The 21193-nt window shown below is 42.3% G+C and overlaps 1 protein-coding gene and 1 long non-coding RNA gene across 2 annotated transcripts; one reads left to right on the top strand and one right to left on the bottom strand.

Annotated features, from left to right (window-relative positions):
- Positions 1 to 4640: 4640 nt before the first annotated feature.
- LOC146895409 (ral guanine nucleotide dissociation stimulator-like) lies at positions 4641 to 10101 on the bottom strand (the record flags this gene model as incomplete). The annotated part of the gene is made up of 4 exons (XM_085678556.2): positions 4641 to 4724; positions 5226 to 5344; positions 5788 to 5897; positions 10031 to 10101. Coding segments are annotated over 4 exons (384 nt in total), but the record flags the coding sequence as incomplete, so codon positions are not given.
- A 3275-nt stretch (positions 10102 to 13376) lies between these two features.
- LOC146895408 (uncharacterized) lies at positions 13377 to 19589 on the top strand. Its single transcript, XR_015737315.1, has 2 exons — positions 13377 to 13500; positions 18102 to 19589. It is a non-coding gene; the product is annotated as an uncharacterized LOC146895408 (long non-coding RNA).
- The last annotated feature ends 1604 nt before the right edge of the window (positions 19590 to 21193 follow it).

Here is a 21193-nt window from a genome sequence, read left to right as displayed (position 1 = left end):
GTGGGATTGCTTTTTAGCATCCATCTTCACCCTGCCTATATTTTTTCTTTTTAAAAAATTATACATTGATGTACATATTTGTATGTATTTATGGTGTGTGTGGGGGTAGATGTAGGTGCTACAGTTTAACTGTGGCGGTCAGCCAACTTTTCTAGGCAGATGTAAAAGAAATTCTCAGGGCAATTGCCCAGTCAGAGAATAACACAGCCCAGCTTGACAAATGTAAAAAAGTAAACGTAACAGGGTAAAGGGCAGCGATCAATTGCTGCACTCTCCCTAAGTCTCCAATTTCTCACATGGATCAAGTTCCTGTTTTGTTTTTTATTTATAAAGGTCCTAGGACTGCTGAAAATTGAGGCAGACCTGGGTTTAGAGAGCCACCTAGTGTTCAGAAAGCAGAAGTGACTCAATGTGACATGACTACAGTACTACATAGTGAGACCCTGTGTTAACACTGCACATTTTCTCTGTCTATTTTTGTGCTCTTGCTTCAGCTCCATTGATCCTTCTGGCTATATTCTTGACAGTTGATCCCACTTAGCTGGAAGTAACTGCTTGAGGTGTGATTTGAAATTGACCATGATCTAGCTGTTTTGTTCTCTCTCTCTCTCTCTCTCTCTCTCTCTCTCTCTCTCTCTGTGTGTGTGTGTGTGTATGTGTGTGTGTGTGTAAAATGCTAGTATCTTTGCACATGCTTCTGTATGTGTGTGTGAACACACATATGTAAGTATGTGTGTATGTATGTCTGTGTTCATTCATATGTGTGGTATGTGCATGTGTATGGTGCTCATGAGGTGTCCATGTAGGTAGAAGCAGGAGTTTGGCATCATGTGTCTTCCTTAATCCCTCTACTCTTACTTTTTATTGAGCCACATTCTCTCTGAATACAGTGCTCACTGATTGACAAGATTTAGGGACTGTGAGCTCCGGGGCCCTGCTGTCTCCTAGGGTATCTTTGCCTTCTTCTTTTTCTTGCTGTGATAGAATACTGACCAAAATCAACTTCAGAAAAGCAGGCATTTATTTTATCTGCAGGTTACAGTCCATAATGAAGGGAAGTCAGGCCAGAAACGCAGGCAGGAACCCGGGGACAGGAATTGAAGCAGAGGCCACGGAACAACACTGCTGACTGGCTTGATCCCCATGGCTTGCTCATCTTGATTTCATATACCACCTCAAACACCAGTGCAGGGGTGGCACTGCCCACAGTGAGCTGAACCTTTCCACGCAGAGCATTAATCGAGAAAATGCTCCACAGTCTTGCTACAGGTCAGTCTGAGGGAGGCATTTTCTCAACTAATGTTCCTCTTCCCTATTGTCCCTACCTTGCATCAAGTTGAAAACAACAAAAACAAAATACCAGCACATGGGGTATCATCTGCACATGACCTTATCATTTTTTTTATGTGAATGCTGGAGATCAAAACCAGGTCCCTGCACTTTCCCAGCAGAGAACATACGGACAATCATCTCCCTATGCCCGATCTGTATTGTTTTGTTGGTATTTGAAACTGCCCAAGGACATTGACTAAACATTCCCACTTCTATCCATAGAGATCAGATGGGATATGCAGATTGAGTACCATCTCACCTATTTAAAAAGTTATGGTTCTTCAACTCACGAACCTGACATTTCTGCATCCATTGGCTTTCCTTGGTTTCTAACACATCTTAACAATTTCTTACTCATTGTTTACATTTCTTTCAATATTTCTGGATAGAACTTAGGTACACTATGGAGAGCCAGGGACAGGACAGTAACAGGATCAATGGCTATTTGAATGACTGCATTACTCACTTCCCTGCTGATGTGCCATCGAGTGGATGGTGTTATCTGGAGTCCTCCCTTGTGCATGGCTGGTGTGCTGCTGTGTGGCGAGTTCATTTTCTGTGATGTGTGTTAGTGTTTCCTTTGTGACTTTGTTGAATCAATTTCCTAACTCTAATGCTGGCCTGTGGATTCTTCAAGATTCTTTACACACATTGATAATGGACTAGTCCACTTTCCTCATGTGTAGGGATGACAGCCAACCAGTTCTGCCATCACTGCTGGCTACTGTCTCCTTTTTGTTCTCTGTGATGGACAGGTCTCCATTGTTCAGTTGGAAAGACTCTCTAACCTGCAGCCTGGTTGGGGTTTCTCTCAACCTGCCTAATGCAGCCCTGGATCACTAGCTCCCAGAACCATTGGACACCTAACTCTGGTGACTAGATAACATGAACAACTCACTGTTTTGTTTTCATGAGATAAGGTTTCTCTGTGTAGCCTTGGCTAACCTGAAACTCACTCTGTAGAAGAGGCTGGCTTCAAATTCACAGAGATCCTGCCTTTGCCTCCCCAGTGATGGGATCAAATGTGTGCACCACCATCACCTGGCTAACAGCTTACATCTTGATGAGACATGGACTAACCTGATGTATATAATCTTTCCCGAAGCCAAGTGGGCAGTGATGTGTGTGTGTGGCTCCTCCTTCGTCAGAGCCCAAGTGAACTGCCCTACATTTTGAAAGGGTCACTGAAAACACTCAGTGTCCTCAGAATAGTAGGTGGCAGCTCACATGCCCAGGAAGACTGCAGTGAGCTGTTTTTGATGGTGATCTCTAGTTGTGTCCTGTGGAGGGTTTCCTGTACACAGTGAGCAGTGAGACTGCATCCAATCCATTTGCACAGACAAACATGTAAAATGTCCATGGGCTCAGCTGTGTCACTTGTTCACCACCCCCAGAATTGTGGGGAAGCCTGGCAGTTCTTTGTGTTACCCATCTGTTTAAACACATTCGCTGGGGCGCGACAGTGTCACAAGGTGGTGAGTGTGCGCAGAGCACTGGGCTCAGGGCTGCTGAGAATGAGGAGCACCGTGACAGTTAAGCCGACCTCTTCCTTCTCTGCATGGCCCTGCTGACCAGCTCGACAGAGCAGAAGCCCACGGAGAAGCCTCTGTGGTCGAGCTCCACTATATCAGAGCTCAGAGCCCCTAAGTGTTAGGGACACCGCCGGGCACAAGATTGCCAGTTCACAGTCATGTATTTCTCACCACTGTTGGCGTTTGCCCATTTTCTGCCACATGAACTGCTTGTTTTTCCCTGCTTCTAAGATGGCCTGCCAGGGTCCCCCTTCCATGACACACATGTTTGGCTCAGAGCTGCCATCCACAGTTAGACATAAGTAGATTGTACCACATGGGAAATAGACATGATGCCCCTAAACCATATAATTTAAAATGACTAAACAATACATTTTATTAATATTAAACCTTAAATAACAACACAACAATGAAAATAAAATTAAACAAAATTAAAGGCAATATTAAAATACAAGCAGTAATAAAAATGAATTAAACAAAATTAAAGGTGATATTAACAATAAAAACAGTAATAAAAATGAATTAAACAAAATTAAAGGTGATATTTACAAGGAAAACAATAAAAATTAAAGAAAATTAAAGGTAGTATTAACAATGAAAATAAAATTAAAGGAGATATTAACAGTGAAAGCAACAATATAAAGGAAGTGATGGAAACAGATTCAAGATCCACAACAAAGCACTGAGCCGACCTTCAGGTGATCAGTCCAAGAGAGGGGAGTAGCGATAATATGAGCAAAGGGGTCAACACCTGGTGGTGATACCCACAGAGGCAGTTGACCTGAGCTAGTGGGAGCTCACTGCCTCGGGACTGATAGTGGGGGAAAATGCATAGGACCAAATTAGGCCTATTGAATGTGGGGGACAGTTGTGAGGATTGGGCAGTCTGTGGGGTCTCTGGCAGTGGGACCAGGATATATCCCTAATGCTCATACTGGCATCTTGGAGCACATTCTCTTTGGAGGGATACCTTGCTCAGACTAGATATAGGGGTAAGGGCTACGGTCCTTTCTTGAAGTAATGTTTCAGACTTTGTTGACTCCCCATGGGAAGCCTTACCCTCACTGAAAAATGGATGGGGGGTGGGCTGGGGGAAAGAGTTGGGAAGAAGGGGAGTGAGTGGGAATGGGGATAGCTATGTAAAATGAGAGAAGATTGTATTAAAAAAGAATTTAAAGATATTAAAGGAAATATTAATAATGGAACAATAAAGATTTAAACAAAATTAAAAGTGATATTAACAATAAAAACAATAAAAAGAATTAAACAAAATTAAAGGTAATATTACCAATGAAAACATAATTAAAAGGGATATTAACAATGAAAACAACAATAAAAAGGAAACAAAATAAAAGGATATGCTTTCTCTAAAAAGGGGAAGGATAGCTTATACATGAACTGTTTCTGGGTGGAACTCATCAGGTATTTATACTATCTGTGAAATTAGCAGGCACGAGAACAGATCATGAGACACACAAGGGAACCGACTTTAAGAGTTTATTGAGAGATAGAAAAACACGTGTGAAGGCCTGAAGAAGTTGGTGTGTGTCTAGCATTTAAAGGTTGCCCAGCACATGTGCATAGGTAGCTGTGCCACACATAGATCACATGACCACTCTGCACATAGATCACATAGGGCTTGAGGACTCGGGTGGTTATGAAAGTTGCCTGATTACTTGATGGCACATGCATGGCCCAGGAAACTGGAAGTGTCAGTGCTTGAGGTGGCTAGACATTTTGCCAAAGCACTGCATGATGAAAATGATAAAAACCTAACTAAATGTCAACATCAGGAAGAGGGGAAACAGGCTCTGGGTCACCTAATTGCACACCAGCAGTTAGAAATAAGTGCAGCCACATCTATTGTATCGGATGATGTGGGCAGACACTGATCTAAATTCAGAAGCTGTACTGGCCCAGCTACTGGCACAATTGGTTCCCAAACTGCAGGGTTCTCTAGGGGTTTCAGAAGCTGGTCTCAAAGGCAGCATCTCTTGTATTTCTGAGGCTTCTGGTGTTGTTGGCCTGATGATCACACAATCTAAGACAGAAAGAGATGGGCCATTAGTGGAAGTGCCCTAGAAGTTTCTAGGATGGGGTGAGCTTCCCAGAGATGGCCTTGCTGGTCACACTAAGTCTGTTCATGTCAGAAAATACCCAGTCCCCTCTCTCCACAACAGTACATCTCACCTGACAGGGGTCCAGCTCTGGTTCCAGGTCAGGGCATCTGGAGAATTCCCTGGTGCAACCCATCACCAATACCACCTCCTGCCTTCCCAGGCACATACCCCAGCCTCCTCACCCTTTTTGGACTCCTGCTTTTCCAAGCATTGATAGGAGCTCCTCAGTTTGTATCGCAACCTCTGTGGATGGCACATTTAGCCTTATATAGTCCACTAGCCTCTTCACAGTGACCATGATTGGATAGTCACAGAAGTCCTGGGGGTGTTTTCTGAACCATATCAACAGAAACCGTAACATGGCCCTGCAAGGAGGAGCAGGTTGGTGGGAAGTAGAATCATAAGCCCAGCCTTTCCTCACCAGCACAACATTGGCCCCTCAGATGAGTAAAATGCTGGGCAGTCTACTTGTTCCTGGGCATGGTGGTCAGGAGTGAGGGGCTGTATGGAGAGGGCTCCAGATACTTTCTGTATCTTAGAGGACTGACTGTGTAAACTCAGCTGAGCTGTGGTGGGGATGAATTCCCCTAGGACCCTTTAAGTTTCATTCATCCCTATGTTCCTCAGAACCAAAGGGGTCATTGGAGATCCCTGTTTTTCTCCACCTACACATGAAGTCTCTGATACCATCCTCTCTGGTGATGTCAAGAGGAGGGTGATTGGTAATGGTTTAGCCCTCAACACTAGCCACACAAACATCCCACTCCACAGATGATTTCTTACCTCCCTCTTCACCCAAGCACATGCACATCTTTTTTCCTGATCCTGAACACAGTCAGGATGGAAAGATCCATACTTATGGCATTTCATGAGGATGTCACTCAGTTCATGTGTCTCCAACCCATCAAGAGATCTGGAGGGAGTTACTTGAATCTGATGTAGGAAGAGAACACGAAATGTATGAGAGTGCTGAGGGCTCTTTCCACTCAGATGGTTGTTCCTTGTGGTACAATCAGTGTCACAGTTCTAGTTACCCCATTGGTTACTCTGTGCTCCTGGAGATAGCTCAGTGCTCCTGTGCTTTGCTCTGCTCCCTTGGAGTTTGCTGTCTCAGGCCTACTTTGGCCTAGGTTACTGGCTTTGACCTGTTTTTGCAAATCCTGGTCTGGAACCCCTCTTGCAAGAAGTCCCTGGCTTGGAGTTGGTTCTGCAAAGATTTCTGGCTCTGGTCTACTGCCTCAGGGGTCCTAGGCTCAAGTATGCTCAGAATCACAGAGGACTCGCTTACTCCCTCAAAGGTCCCAGACTCACGCTCAGACCTGCAGAGATTCCAGGTTCCTGCCTATTCTCTTTGATATACCAGACCAATGTCCAGACCCACAGAGGCCCTGGCTCAGGCCTACTCCCTCTGAAGTCCCAGACTCACGCCTGGCCCCACAGAGATCTCTGGTTCCTGCCTACTTCCTCAGAGGTCCCAGATTCATGACCAGACTGGCAGAGGTCCTGATCAAGCCTAGTTCCTGGGAGGTCTTAGACTCATGCCCAGACCCACAGGGGTCCTGGCTTAGGTCTACTCCCTTGAAGGTCCCAGATTCACATCCAGATCCTCAGCAGACTCTGGCTTTGGCTCACTCGCTCGGCGATTACTCCTCTGTACCTATTCCAGTAGATATCACTGACTCTGGACCAGGTCAACTGACTCAATCCTGATCCGCCAGTGTCCCAGGACTGGATTGGCTCCAGGGACTGGATTGACTCCTGATTTCTTCTCCCATGGAGCTTGCTTTCTCAGGCCCAATCTGTCCTAGGTAGCTGGTTCAGTCCCACTCCTGTGGAAAACTAATCAAAAGACAGAGAAAGAATATCCAAATTAACAATATCAGAAATGAAAAGGGGGACATAACAACAGACATGGAGGAAATAAAGAGAATCATCAGGTCATATTTCAAAAACCTTTACTCCACAAAATTCGAAAACTTAAAGGAAATGGACAACTTTCTGGATAAATATCACTTACCAAAATTAAATCAAGACCAGATAAGCATATTAAACAGACCTATAACTGCTGAAGAAATAGAAACAGTCATCAAAAGTCTCCCAACCAAAAAAAAAAGCCCAGGACAAGATGGTTTTAGTTCAGAATTCTACATGACTTTCAAAGAAGAACAAATACCAATACTCCTCAAATTATTCCACACAATAAAAACAGAAGGAACATTGCCAAAGTCTTTTTATGAGGCTACAATTACCCTGATACCCGAACCACAGAAATACATTACTAAGAAAGAATTACAGACCAATCTCACTCATGAACATTGATGCAAAAATACTAAATAAAATACTAGCAAATCGAATCCAAGAACCATCATCCACTATGATCAAGTCAGCTTCATTCCACATATACAGAAATGGTTCAACATACAAAAATCTGTCAACGTAATCCACCATATAAACAAAGTGAAAAATAAAAACCATTAGATGCTGAAAGAGCTTTTGACAAAATATCACATCCTTTCATGATAAAAGGTCTTGGAGAGAGCAGGGATACAAGGAACATACCTAAATATAATAAAGACAATATACAGCAAGCCAACAACCAATATCAAACTAAATGGAGAGAAACTCCCAGCGATTCCACTGAAATAAGGAACAAGACAAGGTTGTCCATTCTCTCCATATCTATTCAGTATAGTTCTTGAGATCCTAGCTAGATCAATAAGACACCAAAAGGAGATCAAGGGGATACAAATCAGAAAGGAAGTCAAACTCTCACTGTTTGCTGATGATGTGATCGTTTGTGTAACAAAAAGTTACAAAAGATCCCAAAAATTCTACCAAGGAACTTCTACAACTCATAAACACTTTCAGTAATGTAGCAGGATACAAGATTAACTCAAAAAAATCAGTAGCCCTCCTGTACACAGATGATAAAAGGGTTGGGAAATAAATCAGAGAAACAACACTCTTCACAGTAGCCATAAATAGCATAAAATATCTCAGAGTAACTCTAACCAAACAAGTGGAAGACTTGTATGACAAGAACTTTAAATCTTTAAAGAAAAAATTTAAAAAGACAGCAGAAAGTGAAAAGAGCTCCCATGCTCTTGGGTAGGCAGAACTAACATAGTAAAAATGGCAATCTTACCAAAAGCAATCTACAGATTCTACAGACTCAATGCAATGCCCAGCAAAATCCCAGCAAAATTCTTCACAGACCTTGAAAAAACAGTACTCAACTTCATACGGAAAAGCAAAAAACCCAGGATAGCCAAAACAATCCTGCACAATAAAAGAACTTCTGGAGGCATCACAGTCCCTGACTTCAAACTCTACTACAGAGCTACAATACTGAAAACAGCCTGGTATTGGCATAAGAACAGACAGGAGGATCTATGGAACCTAATAGAAGACCCGGATATCAATCCACACTCCTTAGAACACCTGATTTTTGACAAATTAGCAAAAAATATCGAATGGAAAAAGAAAGCATATTTAACAAGTGGTGCTGGCATAAATGGATATCAACATGTAGAAGAATGAAAATAGACCCATATTTATCACCATGCACAAAACTCAAGTCCAAATGGATCAAAGACCTCAACATAAAGCCAGTCGCAGTGAACCTTATAGAAGAGAAAGTAGGAAGTACACTTGAATGCATTGGCACAGGACACCACTTTCTAAATATAACTTCAGTAGCACAGACAGTGAGAGAAACAATTAATAAATGGGACTTCCTGAAACTGAAAAGTTTCTGTAAAGCAAAGGACACGGTCAACAAGACAAAATGACAGCTTACAGAATGGGAAAAGATCTTCACTAACCCCACATCAGACAGAGGTCTGATCTCCAAAATATACAAAGAACTCAAGAAATTGGTTGTCAAAAGAACACATAATCCAATAAAAAAAATGGAGTACAGTCCTAAACAGAGAACTCTCAACAGAGGAATCTAAAATGACTGAAAGACACTTAAGGAAATGTTCAGCATTCTTAGTCATCAGAGAAATGCAAATCAAAACAACTCCAAAGTTGTTTTGGAGGTATATCTTACACCTATAAGAATGGCCAAGATAAAAAACACTGATGACAGCTTATGAGAGGATGTGAGGTAAAGGGAACACTCCTGCATTGCTGGTGGGAATGCAAGTTGGTACAGCCCTTTTGGACATCAGTGTGACAATTTCTCAGAAAATTAGGGAACAACCTACCTCAAGACCCAGCAATACCACTTTTGGGTATATATCCAAAGGATGCTCAATCGTGCCACAAGGACATGTGCTCAACTATGTTCATAGCAGCATTGTTTGTCATAGCCAGAACCTGGAAACAACCTAAATGCCCCTCCACCTAAGAATGAATAAGGAAAATGTGGTACATTTACACAATGGAGTACTACACAGCAGAAAAAAATAACAACAACTTGAATTTTGCAGGAAAATGGATGGAGCTAGAAAACATTATTTTGAGTGAGGCAACCCAGACACAGAAAGACAATTATCACATGTACACACTTACAGGTGGTTTTTAAACATAAAGCAAGGAAAACCATCCTACAAACCACAATCCCAGAGAACTTAGAGAACAATGAGGACACTAAGAGAGACTTAGATACATCTAATCTACATGGGAAGTAGAAAAAGACAAGATCTCCTGAATAAATTGGGAACATGGGGGCCTTGGGGGAGGGTTGAAGGTGGGAGGGGAGAGGCAGGGAGGGGAGCAGAGTACAATGCAGAGCTCAAGAAAAATCAATTTTAAAAAGACAAAAAAAAACCCCAAAACAAATGGGAAAAGGTTCTACTCAAGACAAAAGAAAGGATATGGTTTGACACTTCTTGGGGAAAGTGGATGGCACAACCTAGAGTTGTCTCCATGATCCCACATCTCTGGCCATGCCACTTTGGAGCTCCAGGCCCAGTACCAATGATAATCAGCGTATAATCTTACTTGTCCTAAGAGAGCATACAGTTCCAGAGAAGAGTAGCACTGTCCTAAAATCAAACCAGAAGACTTGAGAGCCTGAACTTGTGTGTAGCCACTCACATTTCAATTATCAGGTCCAGCACCTCCCAGGCGGTAGAACATTTTTGGTAGATGGCCATATATATATATATATATAATATATATATATATAATATATATTATATATATATATATATACAGTAACTTTAAGACTTTGGTAAAAGTTTCTGTGTCTTCATTCTTTGATGATCAGTTTAAAATTCACTCTTGTTTAAGTATCAGGCTTATTGAAGGAAAAATAAGAAACTGAAAAAGTCAATGCAAAAACAGAAGGAAGAAAAATGGAAGTAGTAAGTTTATAGTTCCTGGATTTAATAGAAATAAAAATTATTTTGGTATAAATAGCATGAAATATATAGGGAGTTTAAAAAGATCCATGGTGTTTTAATAGACATATGGGAATAGAAGGATATATGGAAGGGACATGCTCAAAGTAAAGATGAATTTATATAACAATATCTTCATGCTACAAATTAGCATGCACAATGAATACATAATTAAAATGTTTTGCTTCTTTTAAAAATTATCGTTGTTTCTATGCTGTGCTTGTGTGCAGTGCCCATGAAGCTGGGAAAGGGTACTGAATCCCTTGGATCTGGGGTTATGGATGGTTGTGAGTTGCCGTGTCAGTGCTGGAATTGAACCTGGCTCTTTCCAAGAGCAGTCAGTGCTCTTATCCACTGAAACATCTCTCCAGTTCATTTTTGTTCTTTTTATGGTCAAAGAGTAGCCCATCGTAGAAACCGTGATTAGTGTCCAGTGTTACCCAGTAAAAGTTTCCAGCTGGGTTATTTTGTACAACTTGGTGGTGTCATTCATTTCTATCCTATTAATTACAAAAATTGTACCAAAAATTGCAGATATTAGCAACCTCAGTTGATAGCCACACTTATTTTGGCTACAGCTGTGCAATTTGGGTGATAGGTCAGGGGAATGGGTGGAGCTGTACCCCAGGATGCAGACAGGCTCTCCTCCACCAGCTGGGGGCTCAAAGGTCTGAAGACTTGCTGACTCAGGTCTGACAAGGGATGCTTTGCAGGCTGCCCGCCGGAACACCTGGGGTCTGGCTTCCCCACAGCCTGGTGGTGGTGACACAGAAGAAGGCCTCTCAGAGCCTGGCCTTATAAGTCAGTCGTGCAGCAGGGCAATGCCAAAAGCCCAATAGCTTCAATAGAGGGAAACACAGTCCACCTGTTCATAGTATTTCTTCTAGAATCCATAGTAGAAGATTCTAGAAGAAATACTCTTGTCACCAGATTTGGAAAATCCCAGGCTGCTTTAGATGTACTTCTAGAACCTGAATTGCTTTGTCTGAGGTACACATGTTTTTATTTTTGATTGAGGTTTGGGAAATTGTGCTCCTGAGAAATTGCACAAATTCTCTCCCAGAACCATGGGAATTATGCATGTATGTATGTATGTATGTATGTCTATTGAAAGATTAACTGACATAAAGTTGAGTGTCTGTGAGCCTTTTCCCAAGGATATTGTTCTTCATCATCTGGCAACTAGAGGACAGTGGTTCTCCATGGAAACACAAGGAGGCCCTCCCTGACCTGTTTGATGGCATCTCAATGACATTTTCAAATAGGAATGGGAATGGGGGTAGCTGCTGAGGTGAACTCGGTACAATGGGGTTGGGCAGGGCTTCACTCCTAACTTACATGTCCTTACTAGGCTGTTAAGATGAAATTAGATGTTGTAGCTTTCCATTTACTTGATTCTCTACAGAGCAGGTTCCCGTGTTTCTGTGAAAAGTGCCTGCTTCCTGCAGAAGCGTGAACCATATCAGGACTGACAGTTCCTTACGTTCTTCAAAGGCATAACCAGACAGCTTTAGCTTTACCTAGGAAAGCTGAGGCTTGCCCCATGTTCAAGGGGAACCAAGCCCCTTGTGTATTCTGGGTGACCCTGCATGACAGTTATGTTCCAATATGTGTTCACAGGGAGATGATGTTCCCATAAAAATGGGGGGGTCTGAGACTTCAGGCCCTACCCCGATTTCATTGCTCCTCTTTTGACCAAGGAACCCAGGGAAGTCTAGTGTGCATCTCAGAGGTAGAGTTGGGGACTTCTTGGCCCAGACTCCACTGGCCAGACCCACAACTTGCCTTCTCTCCTGACACCTCAGCTCTCAAAATCCTGCTCCTGTCTCCCAGACATCCATCTGAGAGCTGTTCAAAGGCTAGCATACAGACAGGGATGCTCTGGGGTTAGAGCCTGGACCCTGGCACCTCGAAAAATCTAGACTTTGCCCACCCATCATCTATAGAAAACAGCAAAGAGCAGAAGATCAGGGAAAGACTGGGCATGGTGGTGCAAGCCTTTTCCCCAGCATTCGGTAAGCAGAGTCAGGAGGATATCCCTGAGTTTAAAGGCCAGTCTGCCCATCTACATAGTGAGCACCCAGACAGACAGACTACATGGAAGAGGGACTGTTTTAAAACCAAACCAAAGCAAAAACAAAAACAAAAACCATAATGAGCAGAAAAGGAGATTTACTTCAAGTAGCTGCATTGGGAAGAGGAACAAATAAAGGGTCCAGTGACACCACACTCCTTATTTTGGGTAGTGACATGACAGTTAGTTTTAAATATGAATCAAGAAGCATGCAAAACTAAGTCATCCCGATTAAGGTGTGGTCGTGCCCAGCACTGCACCATCACTCACTCCCTTGACCTAGTGTCTCCTGCAGAGTGATCTGATACGTGACCAGAACTCTGTGAACCTTTTGGGGAGCCAAGTTTTTCCTCAGTCCAGCGCCTGGCTTCAGTCTTTTCCCTTTGCTTGCATGAACTTCCATTATCTCTGGGGTGCATTGAATCAATCTCCTTTTATCCCATCGGGGAGGCACAGAGTCTCTTTGGAGTACCTTCACTGTTTTCAGGACAATTGCATTGCCCACGTCTTCCTTTACAGTACTGAATTTTGAGGCGAAAAGGCCTATATCCAAAACAAGTAATATATACAGAACACAAGCAGGACCATTCAAGGCCATGCCAGGCAACCGTGCTCAAGGATCATTGCTCTATGTTCTCTTGGCTTAGCTGTTCATGAAACGACTGGCATTAGGGACTTCTTGGCTTGGAGGCAGAATGTAGCCATGGAGCACACGCTAACCTCAGAAACCTTAGTGTTTTCTGCCTCAGCTCTCAAGTACTGAATTACATCTGTGCTAGTTAGTTTTAAATCCACTTGATACAGCCAAGATCAACTGGGAAGAGGGAACCTTGACTTGAGAAAGCATTCCCTTCAGGCTGTCCTTTAGGCAAGTCTGTGGTTCATTTTCTTGATTAATGATTGATATTGTAGAGTCCAATTCACTGTAGGAGGTGCAATCCCTGGGCATGTGATCTTGGTTTACATAAGAAAACAAGTTGAGCAAGTCCTGTGGAGAAAGCCAGTAAGCTGCACTCTTTTGTGACTGTTGCTTGTGCTTCTGCCTTGAGATTCTGTCCGACATCCCTCAGAGTGGATTGTGATGGGGAAATGTAAGTCAAATAAACCTTTTCCTCTTAAAGATATTTTTGCTCAGTGTTTTATCGCAGCATTAGAAAGATAACAGGCTAAAGTTACTCTGCCCAGCAAGATTCCCTTTTTATTCAACTTTTCCCCTCATTTGGAGCAATATTCTCTGAAGATATTACTGATTTATCACCTTGTTTGATCTTGTTCATCTGTCACCCTTGAGGAGATCCATTTCATGTGGTTAGAACCTATGATGAGGAAGAAAGTGTTAGATATCAGGAGCCAGGGCCATTAAATCTCTCCAACCAGTTTTAAGCAGGTAAGAGGTATAGCAGGAACAACTCTGTGGTCAGGCCTACCTGGAGTCCTTCTTGGATTCTGTTTGTACTGTGGGTGATGTCCTAGCATCTCAAAACGCTGCTCAGACTCTTTCACTAGGTGATGTGCTTCCTCACAGTGTTAATAGACAACACTTTAGAACTTTGGAAGTAACCAAATGACAGCAACAACAAAAACAGGCAATCGTTTATTGAGTTTCTTTTAGTTTGTGTGGAAGTTTTGTCTTCATGTATTTTGTGCAACATGTGCATGCAAAAGATGGCACTGGATCCCCAGAAACCGGAGCTAGAGCTTGTTGTAAGCCTCCCTGAGGGTAATGGAATTGAACCTGGGTCCCTGAAAGAGCAACTAGTGGTTTTTTTGTTGTTGTTGTTGTTTGTTTTGTTTTTCGGTTTCCTTTTGTTCTGGTTATTGGTTTTGGATTTTTGGGGGGAGGGGTGCTTTCAAGACAGCATTTTCCTGTGTAGCACTGGCTGTCCTGAAACTCGCTCTGTAGACCAGTGTGGCCTCAAAATTACAGAGGTCTGTGTATTTTGGCCTCCTGATTGCTGGGATTAAAGGTGTGTGCTACCACTGACTGGTAGCCAGTACTTCTAACCACTGAGCCATCTCTCAAGCCCCTAAGAACAAACACAACGAAAACTGCAGATGCCCTCCTTTGGTGCCCAGGACCTATCAATTATTTAAAGGCCCTCTTGGAGTGCACACTGCTAAAACACGTGCAGTTACCTCTGCTTACAGATTCTATCTTTCTTTTTGTCTTTGAAGAATTTGTATTTATGACTGTTATTTATTTAAAAGTATTTTTTTCATTTTACACAGCAACCATAGTTGCCACTCCCTCCTGTTCTCCCTTCTTCTCTCCTTCCCCTCTTCTTCTCCCACCTACTCCGAAGAAAGGATAAAGCCTACCATGGGGAGTCAAAAAGTCTGGCATATCAAGTTGAGGCAGGACCAAGCCCTGTCCCCCTCTGTCAGGGCTAAACAAGGTATCCCTACACAGGGAATGGTCTCCAAAATGCCAGTTCATGCACTAGGGATAAATCCTGGTCCCACTGCCAGTGGCCACACAGACTACCAAAGCCACAGGACTGTCACCCACATTCAGAGGGCCTAATTCAGTCTTCTGTAGGTTCCCCAGCAGCCAGTCCAGAGTCAGTGAGCTCTCACTAGCTCTGGTCAGCTGTTTCTGTGGGTTTCCCTATCATGGACTTGACTCCTTTGCTCATATAATCCCAATCCCTACTCCCTCTCTTTGACTGGACTCCTGGAGCTCGGCATAGTGCTTAAATGTGGATCTCTGCATCTGCTTCCATCAGTTACTGGATGAAGATTCTATGATGACGATTAGGTTGGTCATCAATCTGATTACAGGGGAAAGTTAGTTCAGGCACCCTCTCCATTATTGCTTGGGGTCTTAGCTGGGGTCATCCTAGTGGGTTCCACAACACCAGGTTTCTCCCTCACCCCATAATGGCCCCCTTTATCAAGATATTTCTCTCCTTGCTCTCTCTCTCTTTCTCTCCCCAAATCAACCATCACATTCTGTCACATTCCCGTCACCCCTTCCCTTTGCTCCTTCCTCCCTCAAGATCCCAATTTCCTTTTCCCAGAGACATCTACACATGTAGATGGGGTTCTCCTTGTTACCTAGCTTCCCAGGGATTGTGGATTATAGCATGATTATTCTTTTCTTTATGTCTAGTATCCACTTATTATCGAGTACATACCGTGTTTGTCTTTCTGGGTCTGAGTTACCTCACTCAGGATATTTTTACTTGTTACATCCTTTTTCCTGCCAATTTCAAGATGTCTGTCTTTTAATGTGGAGTAGTACTCCATTGTGTAAATGCACCACATTTTCTTTATCCATTCTTGGGTTGAGGGGCATCTAGGTTGTTTCCATGTTCTGGATATTATGAACAATGTTGCTATGAACATAGTTGAGTAAATATCCTACTGGTATAAATGTACATCCTTTGAGTATATGCCCAAGAGTGGTATTGCTGGGTCTTGAGGTAGATTGATTTCTAATTTGCTGAGAAACCTCCATACTGATTTTCAAAGAAGCAATACAAGTTTTCACTTCCACCAGCAATGGAGGAGTGTTCTACTGTCTCCACATTCTCTCTAGAATAAGCTATCATCAGAGTTTTTGATCTTAGTCATTCTGACAGGTGTAAGATGGTGTCTCAGAGTTATTTTGATTTGCATTTCTCTGATGGCTAAGGATGTTGAGAAATTCCTTAAATGTCTTTTGACCATTTGAGAATCTTCTGATGAGAATTATGTTTAGATCTGATACTCCATTTTTAAATTGGATTATATGTCATTTTGATGTCTAGTTTCTTGAGATCTTTATATATTTTGGAGATCAGATATTTTCCAGATGTGGGGTTTTGAAGTTATTTTCCTATTCTGTAGGCTGCCATATTGTCATATTGATGTGTCCTTGGTCTTACAGAATATTCTCAGTTTCAGGAGGTACTATTTATTAATTGTTGCTTCCAGTGTCTCTGCTTCTGGTGTTATATTTAGGAAGTGGTTTCATGTGCCAATGTGTTTAAGGCTACTTCCCATGTTCTCTTCTATCAGGTTTAGTGTAACTAGACTTATGGTGGTCTTTGAACCATCTGAACTCAAGTTTTGTGCATGACGATAGATATGGATCTATTTGCATTCTTCTGCATGTTGAAATCCAGTTAGGTCAGCACAAGTCTTTGAAGATGCTTTCTTTTCTCCATTGGACAATTTTAGCTTCTTTGTCAAAAATCAGGTGTTCATAGGTGTGTGTCGATTAATAACCTGGGTCTTTGATTAAAGTCTATTGATCCAGGTATCTGTTTTTATGCCAATACCAGGTTGATTTTATTCCTATAGCTCTGTAGTAGAGCTTGAAGTCAGGGATGATGATAGATACCTCTGGCGGTTCTTTTAAAACCAGATAGAAGAGAAAGTGGGAAGTAGTCTACAAGACATAGGCACAGGAGACCACTTCCTTGGTAGAACCCCAGTAGCACAGACAATAAGAGAATCAATGAATAAATGGGACCTCCTGAAACTGAGAAGCTTCTGTAAAGCAAAGGACACCGTCAGTAAGACAAAAAGGCTACCTTCTGACTGGGAGAAGATCTTCACCAACCCCTCATAAGACAAAGGCCTGATCTCCAAAATATACAAAGAACTCAAGAAACTACACACTAAAACTCTAATTAACCCAATTAAAAAATGGTGTGCTGATCTGAACAGAGAATTCTCAACAGAAGAACTTCGAATGGCCAAAAGACACTTAAGGTCATGCTCAACATCCTTAGCGATCAGGGAAATGCAAATCAAAACAACTATGAGATACCATTTTACACCGGTCAGATTAGCTAAAGTCAAAAACACCAATGATAGCCTATGCTGGAGAGGATGTGGAGAGAGGGGAACTCTCATCCATTGTTGGTGGGAATGCAAACTTGTGCAGCCACTGTGGAAATCAGTGTGGCAGTTTCTCAGGAAACTGGGAGTCAACCTCCCTCAAGACTCAGCAATTCCCCTCTTGGAAACATACCCAAGAGATGCCCTATCATACCACAAAAGCATTTGTTCAACTATGTTCATAGCAGCACTATTTGTAATAGCCAGAACCTGGAAACAACCTAAGTGCCCCTCAATAGAAGAATGGTTAAAAAAGGTGTGGAACATATATACATTAGAGTTTTACACAGCGGTAAAAAACAGTGACATCTTGAATTTTGCATGCAAATGGATGGACATAGAAAAAGACCCTTTCTGGGTCTGGGTTACTGAGTGAGGTAACCCAGACCCAAAAAGAGGAATATGATATGTATTCACTCATAAGTGGATTCTAGCCATAATTAAAGGTCTTTGAGCCTATTATTCGTGATCCTAGAGAAGCTAAATAAGAAGGTGAACCTGAAGAAAATCATGTAGTTATCCTCCTGGAGATTGGAAGTAGACAAGAGTACCAGGCAACCTCGGGTGCATGGGGGGTTAGGGGGGTTGTTGAAAGGGGAGAGGGTTAGAGAGAAGGGAGTAGGGGAGGAATGGGGAAAGCTCGGGGGATTGGGATGGGGGGAGGGAGGAAGGATGGATATGGGATCAGGGAAGTACAAATCTCAACTAAGGGAGTCATTTTAGGGTTTACAAGAGACTTGATTATAAAGGGGATCCCAGGTCCAAGGAGAGATACCCAGATTGTTCTCTGGACAGAGGAGAGGGTGCCTGAACTGGCCTTGGCATATAACCATACTGATTAATATTTTGCATATCACCATAGAACCTTCATCTGGCGATGGATGGAGATTGAGACAGAGACCCACATTGGAACACTGGACTTAACTCCCTAGGTCCAAACGAGAAGCAGAAAGAAAGAGAACGTGAGTAAAGAAGGAAAGACCAGAGGGAACCTTCACCCGCTGATGGATGGAGATTGAGACAGAGACCCACATTGGAGCGCTGGACTGAGCCCCCAAGGTCTAAATGAGTAGCAGAAGGAGGGAGAACATGAACAAGAAAGGCAGGACTGTGAGGAGTGCGTTCACTCACTGATACAAGGGGACTGATCTAATGAGAGTTCACCAAGGCCAGTTGGACTGGGACTGAACGTGCACGTGATCCAATCAGATTCTCTGAATGTGGCCGAATTCTCTGAATGTGGCTGGCACGGGGTCTTTCTGAAAAGCCATTGACAATGACACTGGGACTTGTTTCCTCTGCATATACTGTATTTTTGGGATCCAGTCTGTTTGGATGCTCACCTTCCTAGATCTGGAGGGAGGGGGGAGGAACTTGAACTTCCCACAGGGCAGGAAACCCTGACTGCTCTTAGGGACGGAGAGGGAGGAGGAGAGGGAGTAGGGGGAGTGGGAGTGTGTTGGGAGGAGGGGTGGAAATGGAAACTTTTATAAATTAATAAACTTTTATAAATAAAAAAAAGTTCAGGATTGTTTTAGATATACCGGATTTTTTGTTTTTCCATATAATGTGGAGCACTGTTTTTTTTCTTTTTTTTTTTTGAGGTATGTGAAGAATGATGTTGGGATTTTGAGGGGATTACATTGAATCTGTAGACTGCTTTTGGTAGGATTGTCATTTTTACTATGTTAATACTACTGATCGATGAGTGAGCATGGGAGAGCTTCCCATGTACTGATCTATTCCTCAATTTCTTTAAAGACTTAAAGTTCTTGTCATATAGGTCTTTCACTTGTTTGGTTAGATTTACCCCAAGACATTTTATGTTATTTGTGGCTATAGTAAAGGGTGTTGTTTCTCTGACTTCTTCCTCAGTCCACTTACCATTTGTAAGAATGGCTACTGATTTTTTTAGTTGATTTGGTACCCAGTAACATTAATGAAGGGGTTTATGAACTGTAGGAGTTCGCTGATAAAATTTTGGGGGTCACTTATGTGAATATCCTATCATCTGCAAATAGTGAATGTTTGACTTCTTCCTTTCCAGATTGTATTCCTTTAATCTCCTTTTGTTTCCTTATTGCTCTAGCCAGGACCTTGGATACAGTATTGAATAGATATGGAGAAAATTGACAGATTTGTTTTGTCCTTGATTTTAGTGAAATCACTTTGAGTTTCTCCCTTTTTAATTTGATATTTGCTGTTAGCTTTTCATATATTGCCTTTATTATATTTAAGTATGTTCCTTGTATCTGTGATCTCTCCAAGGCCTCTAACATGAAAGGGTGTTGAATTTTGTCAAAGGCTTTTTCAGCATCTAATAAAACGATCATGTGGTTTTTTTCTTCTAGTTTGTTTATGTGGTGGATTACATGGACAGATTGTCATATGTTGAACCATCCTGGATCTCTGACATGAAGCCTACTAGATCATGGTAGATGATTTCTCTGATGTGTTCTTGGATTCAGTTTGCCAGTTTATTTACTATTTTTGCATCAGTGTTCATGAGGGAGACTGGTCTATAATTCTTTTTCTTTGTTTCATTTTTGTTTTTGGTATCAGGGTAACTTTGGCCTCATAAAAAAAATTTTGCAGGCGTCCTTCTGTTTCCAGTGTGCTGAATAATTTGAGGAGTTTTGGTATGAGCTCTTATTTGAAATTCTGACGGATCTGAACTGAAACCATCTGGCCCTGGACTTTTTTGAGTTGAGAGTCTGTTGATGACTGTTTCCATTTCCTTAAAGGTGATATTTAAGGTCTATTTAAATTAACCTTGACCTTGATTTAATTTTGATCTTGATTTAATTTTTGGTATGTGGTATTTATCAAGATATTTATCCATTTATTTTAAATTTTCCAATTTTGTGGAGTACAGGTTTTTGAAGTATGACCTAGTGATTCTCTGATTTCCTCAGACTCTGTTATGTCCACCTTTTCTTTTCTGTTTTTGCTAATTTTAATATTCTTTCTCTGCTTTCTGGTTAGTTTGGAAAAGAGTTTGTCTGTCCTTTTGATTTTATCAAAGAACCAATCCTTTGCTTCATTGATTCTTTGTTTTGTTTTCTTTGCTTCAATTTTGTTGATTCCAATCCTGAGTTTGATTATTTCCCTGACATCTCCTCTTCCTACATGAGTTTGCTTCTTTTAGTTCTTGAGCTTTCAGGTTAAGCTCCCTGTGTGAGATTTCTCCCAATTCTTTTTTTTATTAATAATTTATAAAAATTTCCACTTCCTCCCCTCCTCCCAATACCCTCCCACTCCCCCCACTCCCTCTCCTCCTCCCTCTCCAGTCCTAAGAGCAGTCAGGGTTTCCTGCCCTGTGGGAAGTTCAAGTTCCTCCCGCCTCCCTCCAGGTCTAGGAAGGTGAGCATTCAATCAGACCAGGATCCCAAAAAGTCAATATGTGCAGACAAAAGCAGTCCCAGTGCCATTATCAATTGCTTCTCAGACAGCCCCCATGTCAGCCACATTCAGAGAATCCGGTTTGATCACATGCTCGTTCAGTCCCAGTCCAGTTGGCCTTGGTGAGCTCTCATTAGATCAGTCCCCTTGTATCAGTGGGTGATTGCCCTCCTCGCGGTCCTGGCTTCCTTATTCATGTTCTCTCTCCTTCTGCTCCTCATTTGGACCTTGAGGGCTCAGTCCAGTGCTTCAACGTGGGTCTCTGTCTCAATCTCCATCTATCGTCGGATGAAGGTTCCCTCTGATCCTGACTTCCTTGCTCACGTTCTCCCTCCTTGGAAGTAGACAAGATTGCCAGGCAAACTTGGGTGCACAGGGGGTGGGGGGTGGGAAGTAAGGGGAGATTGTTAGAGAGAAGGGAGAAGGGGAGGATGGGGGATAGCTTGGGGAAATGGGATGGGGGGAGGGAGGAAGGATGGATATGGGAGCAGGGAAGTATATAACTCAACTAAGGGAGCCATTTTAGGGTTTGCAAGAGTCTTGATTCTAGAG

Source organism: Myodes glareolus, chromosome 2, assembly GCF_982192425.1.
Source record: "Myodes glareolus chromosome 2, mMyoGla1.1, whole genome shotgun sequence".
Lineage (NCBI taxonomy): Eukaryota > Metazoa > Chordata > Mammalia > Rodentia > Cricetidae > Myodes > Myodes glareolus.
The sequence above is the reverse complement of the archived record's forward strand: the minus strand, read 5'-3'. Positions and strand labels throughout refer to the sequence as shown.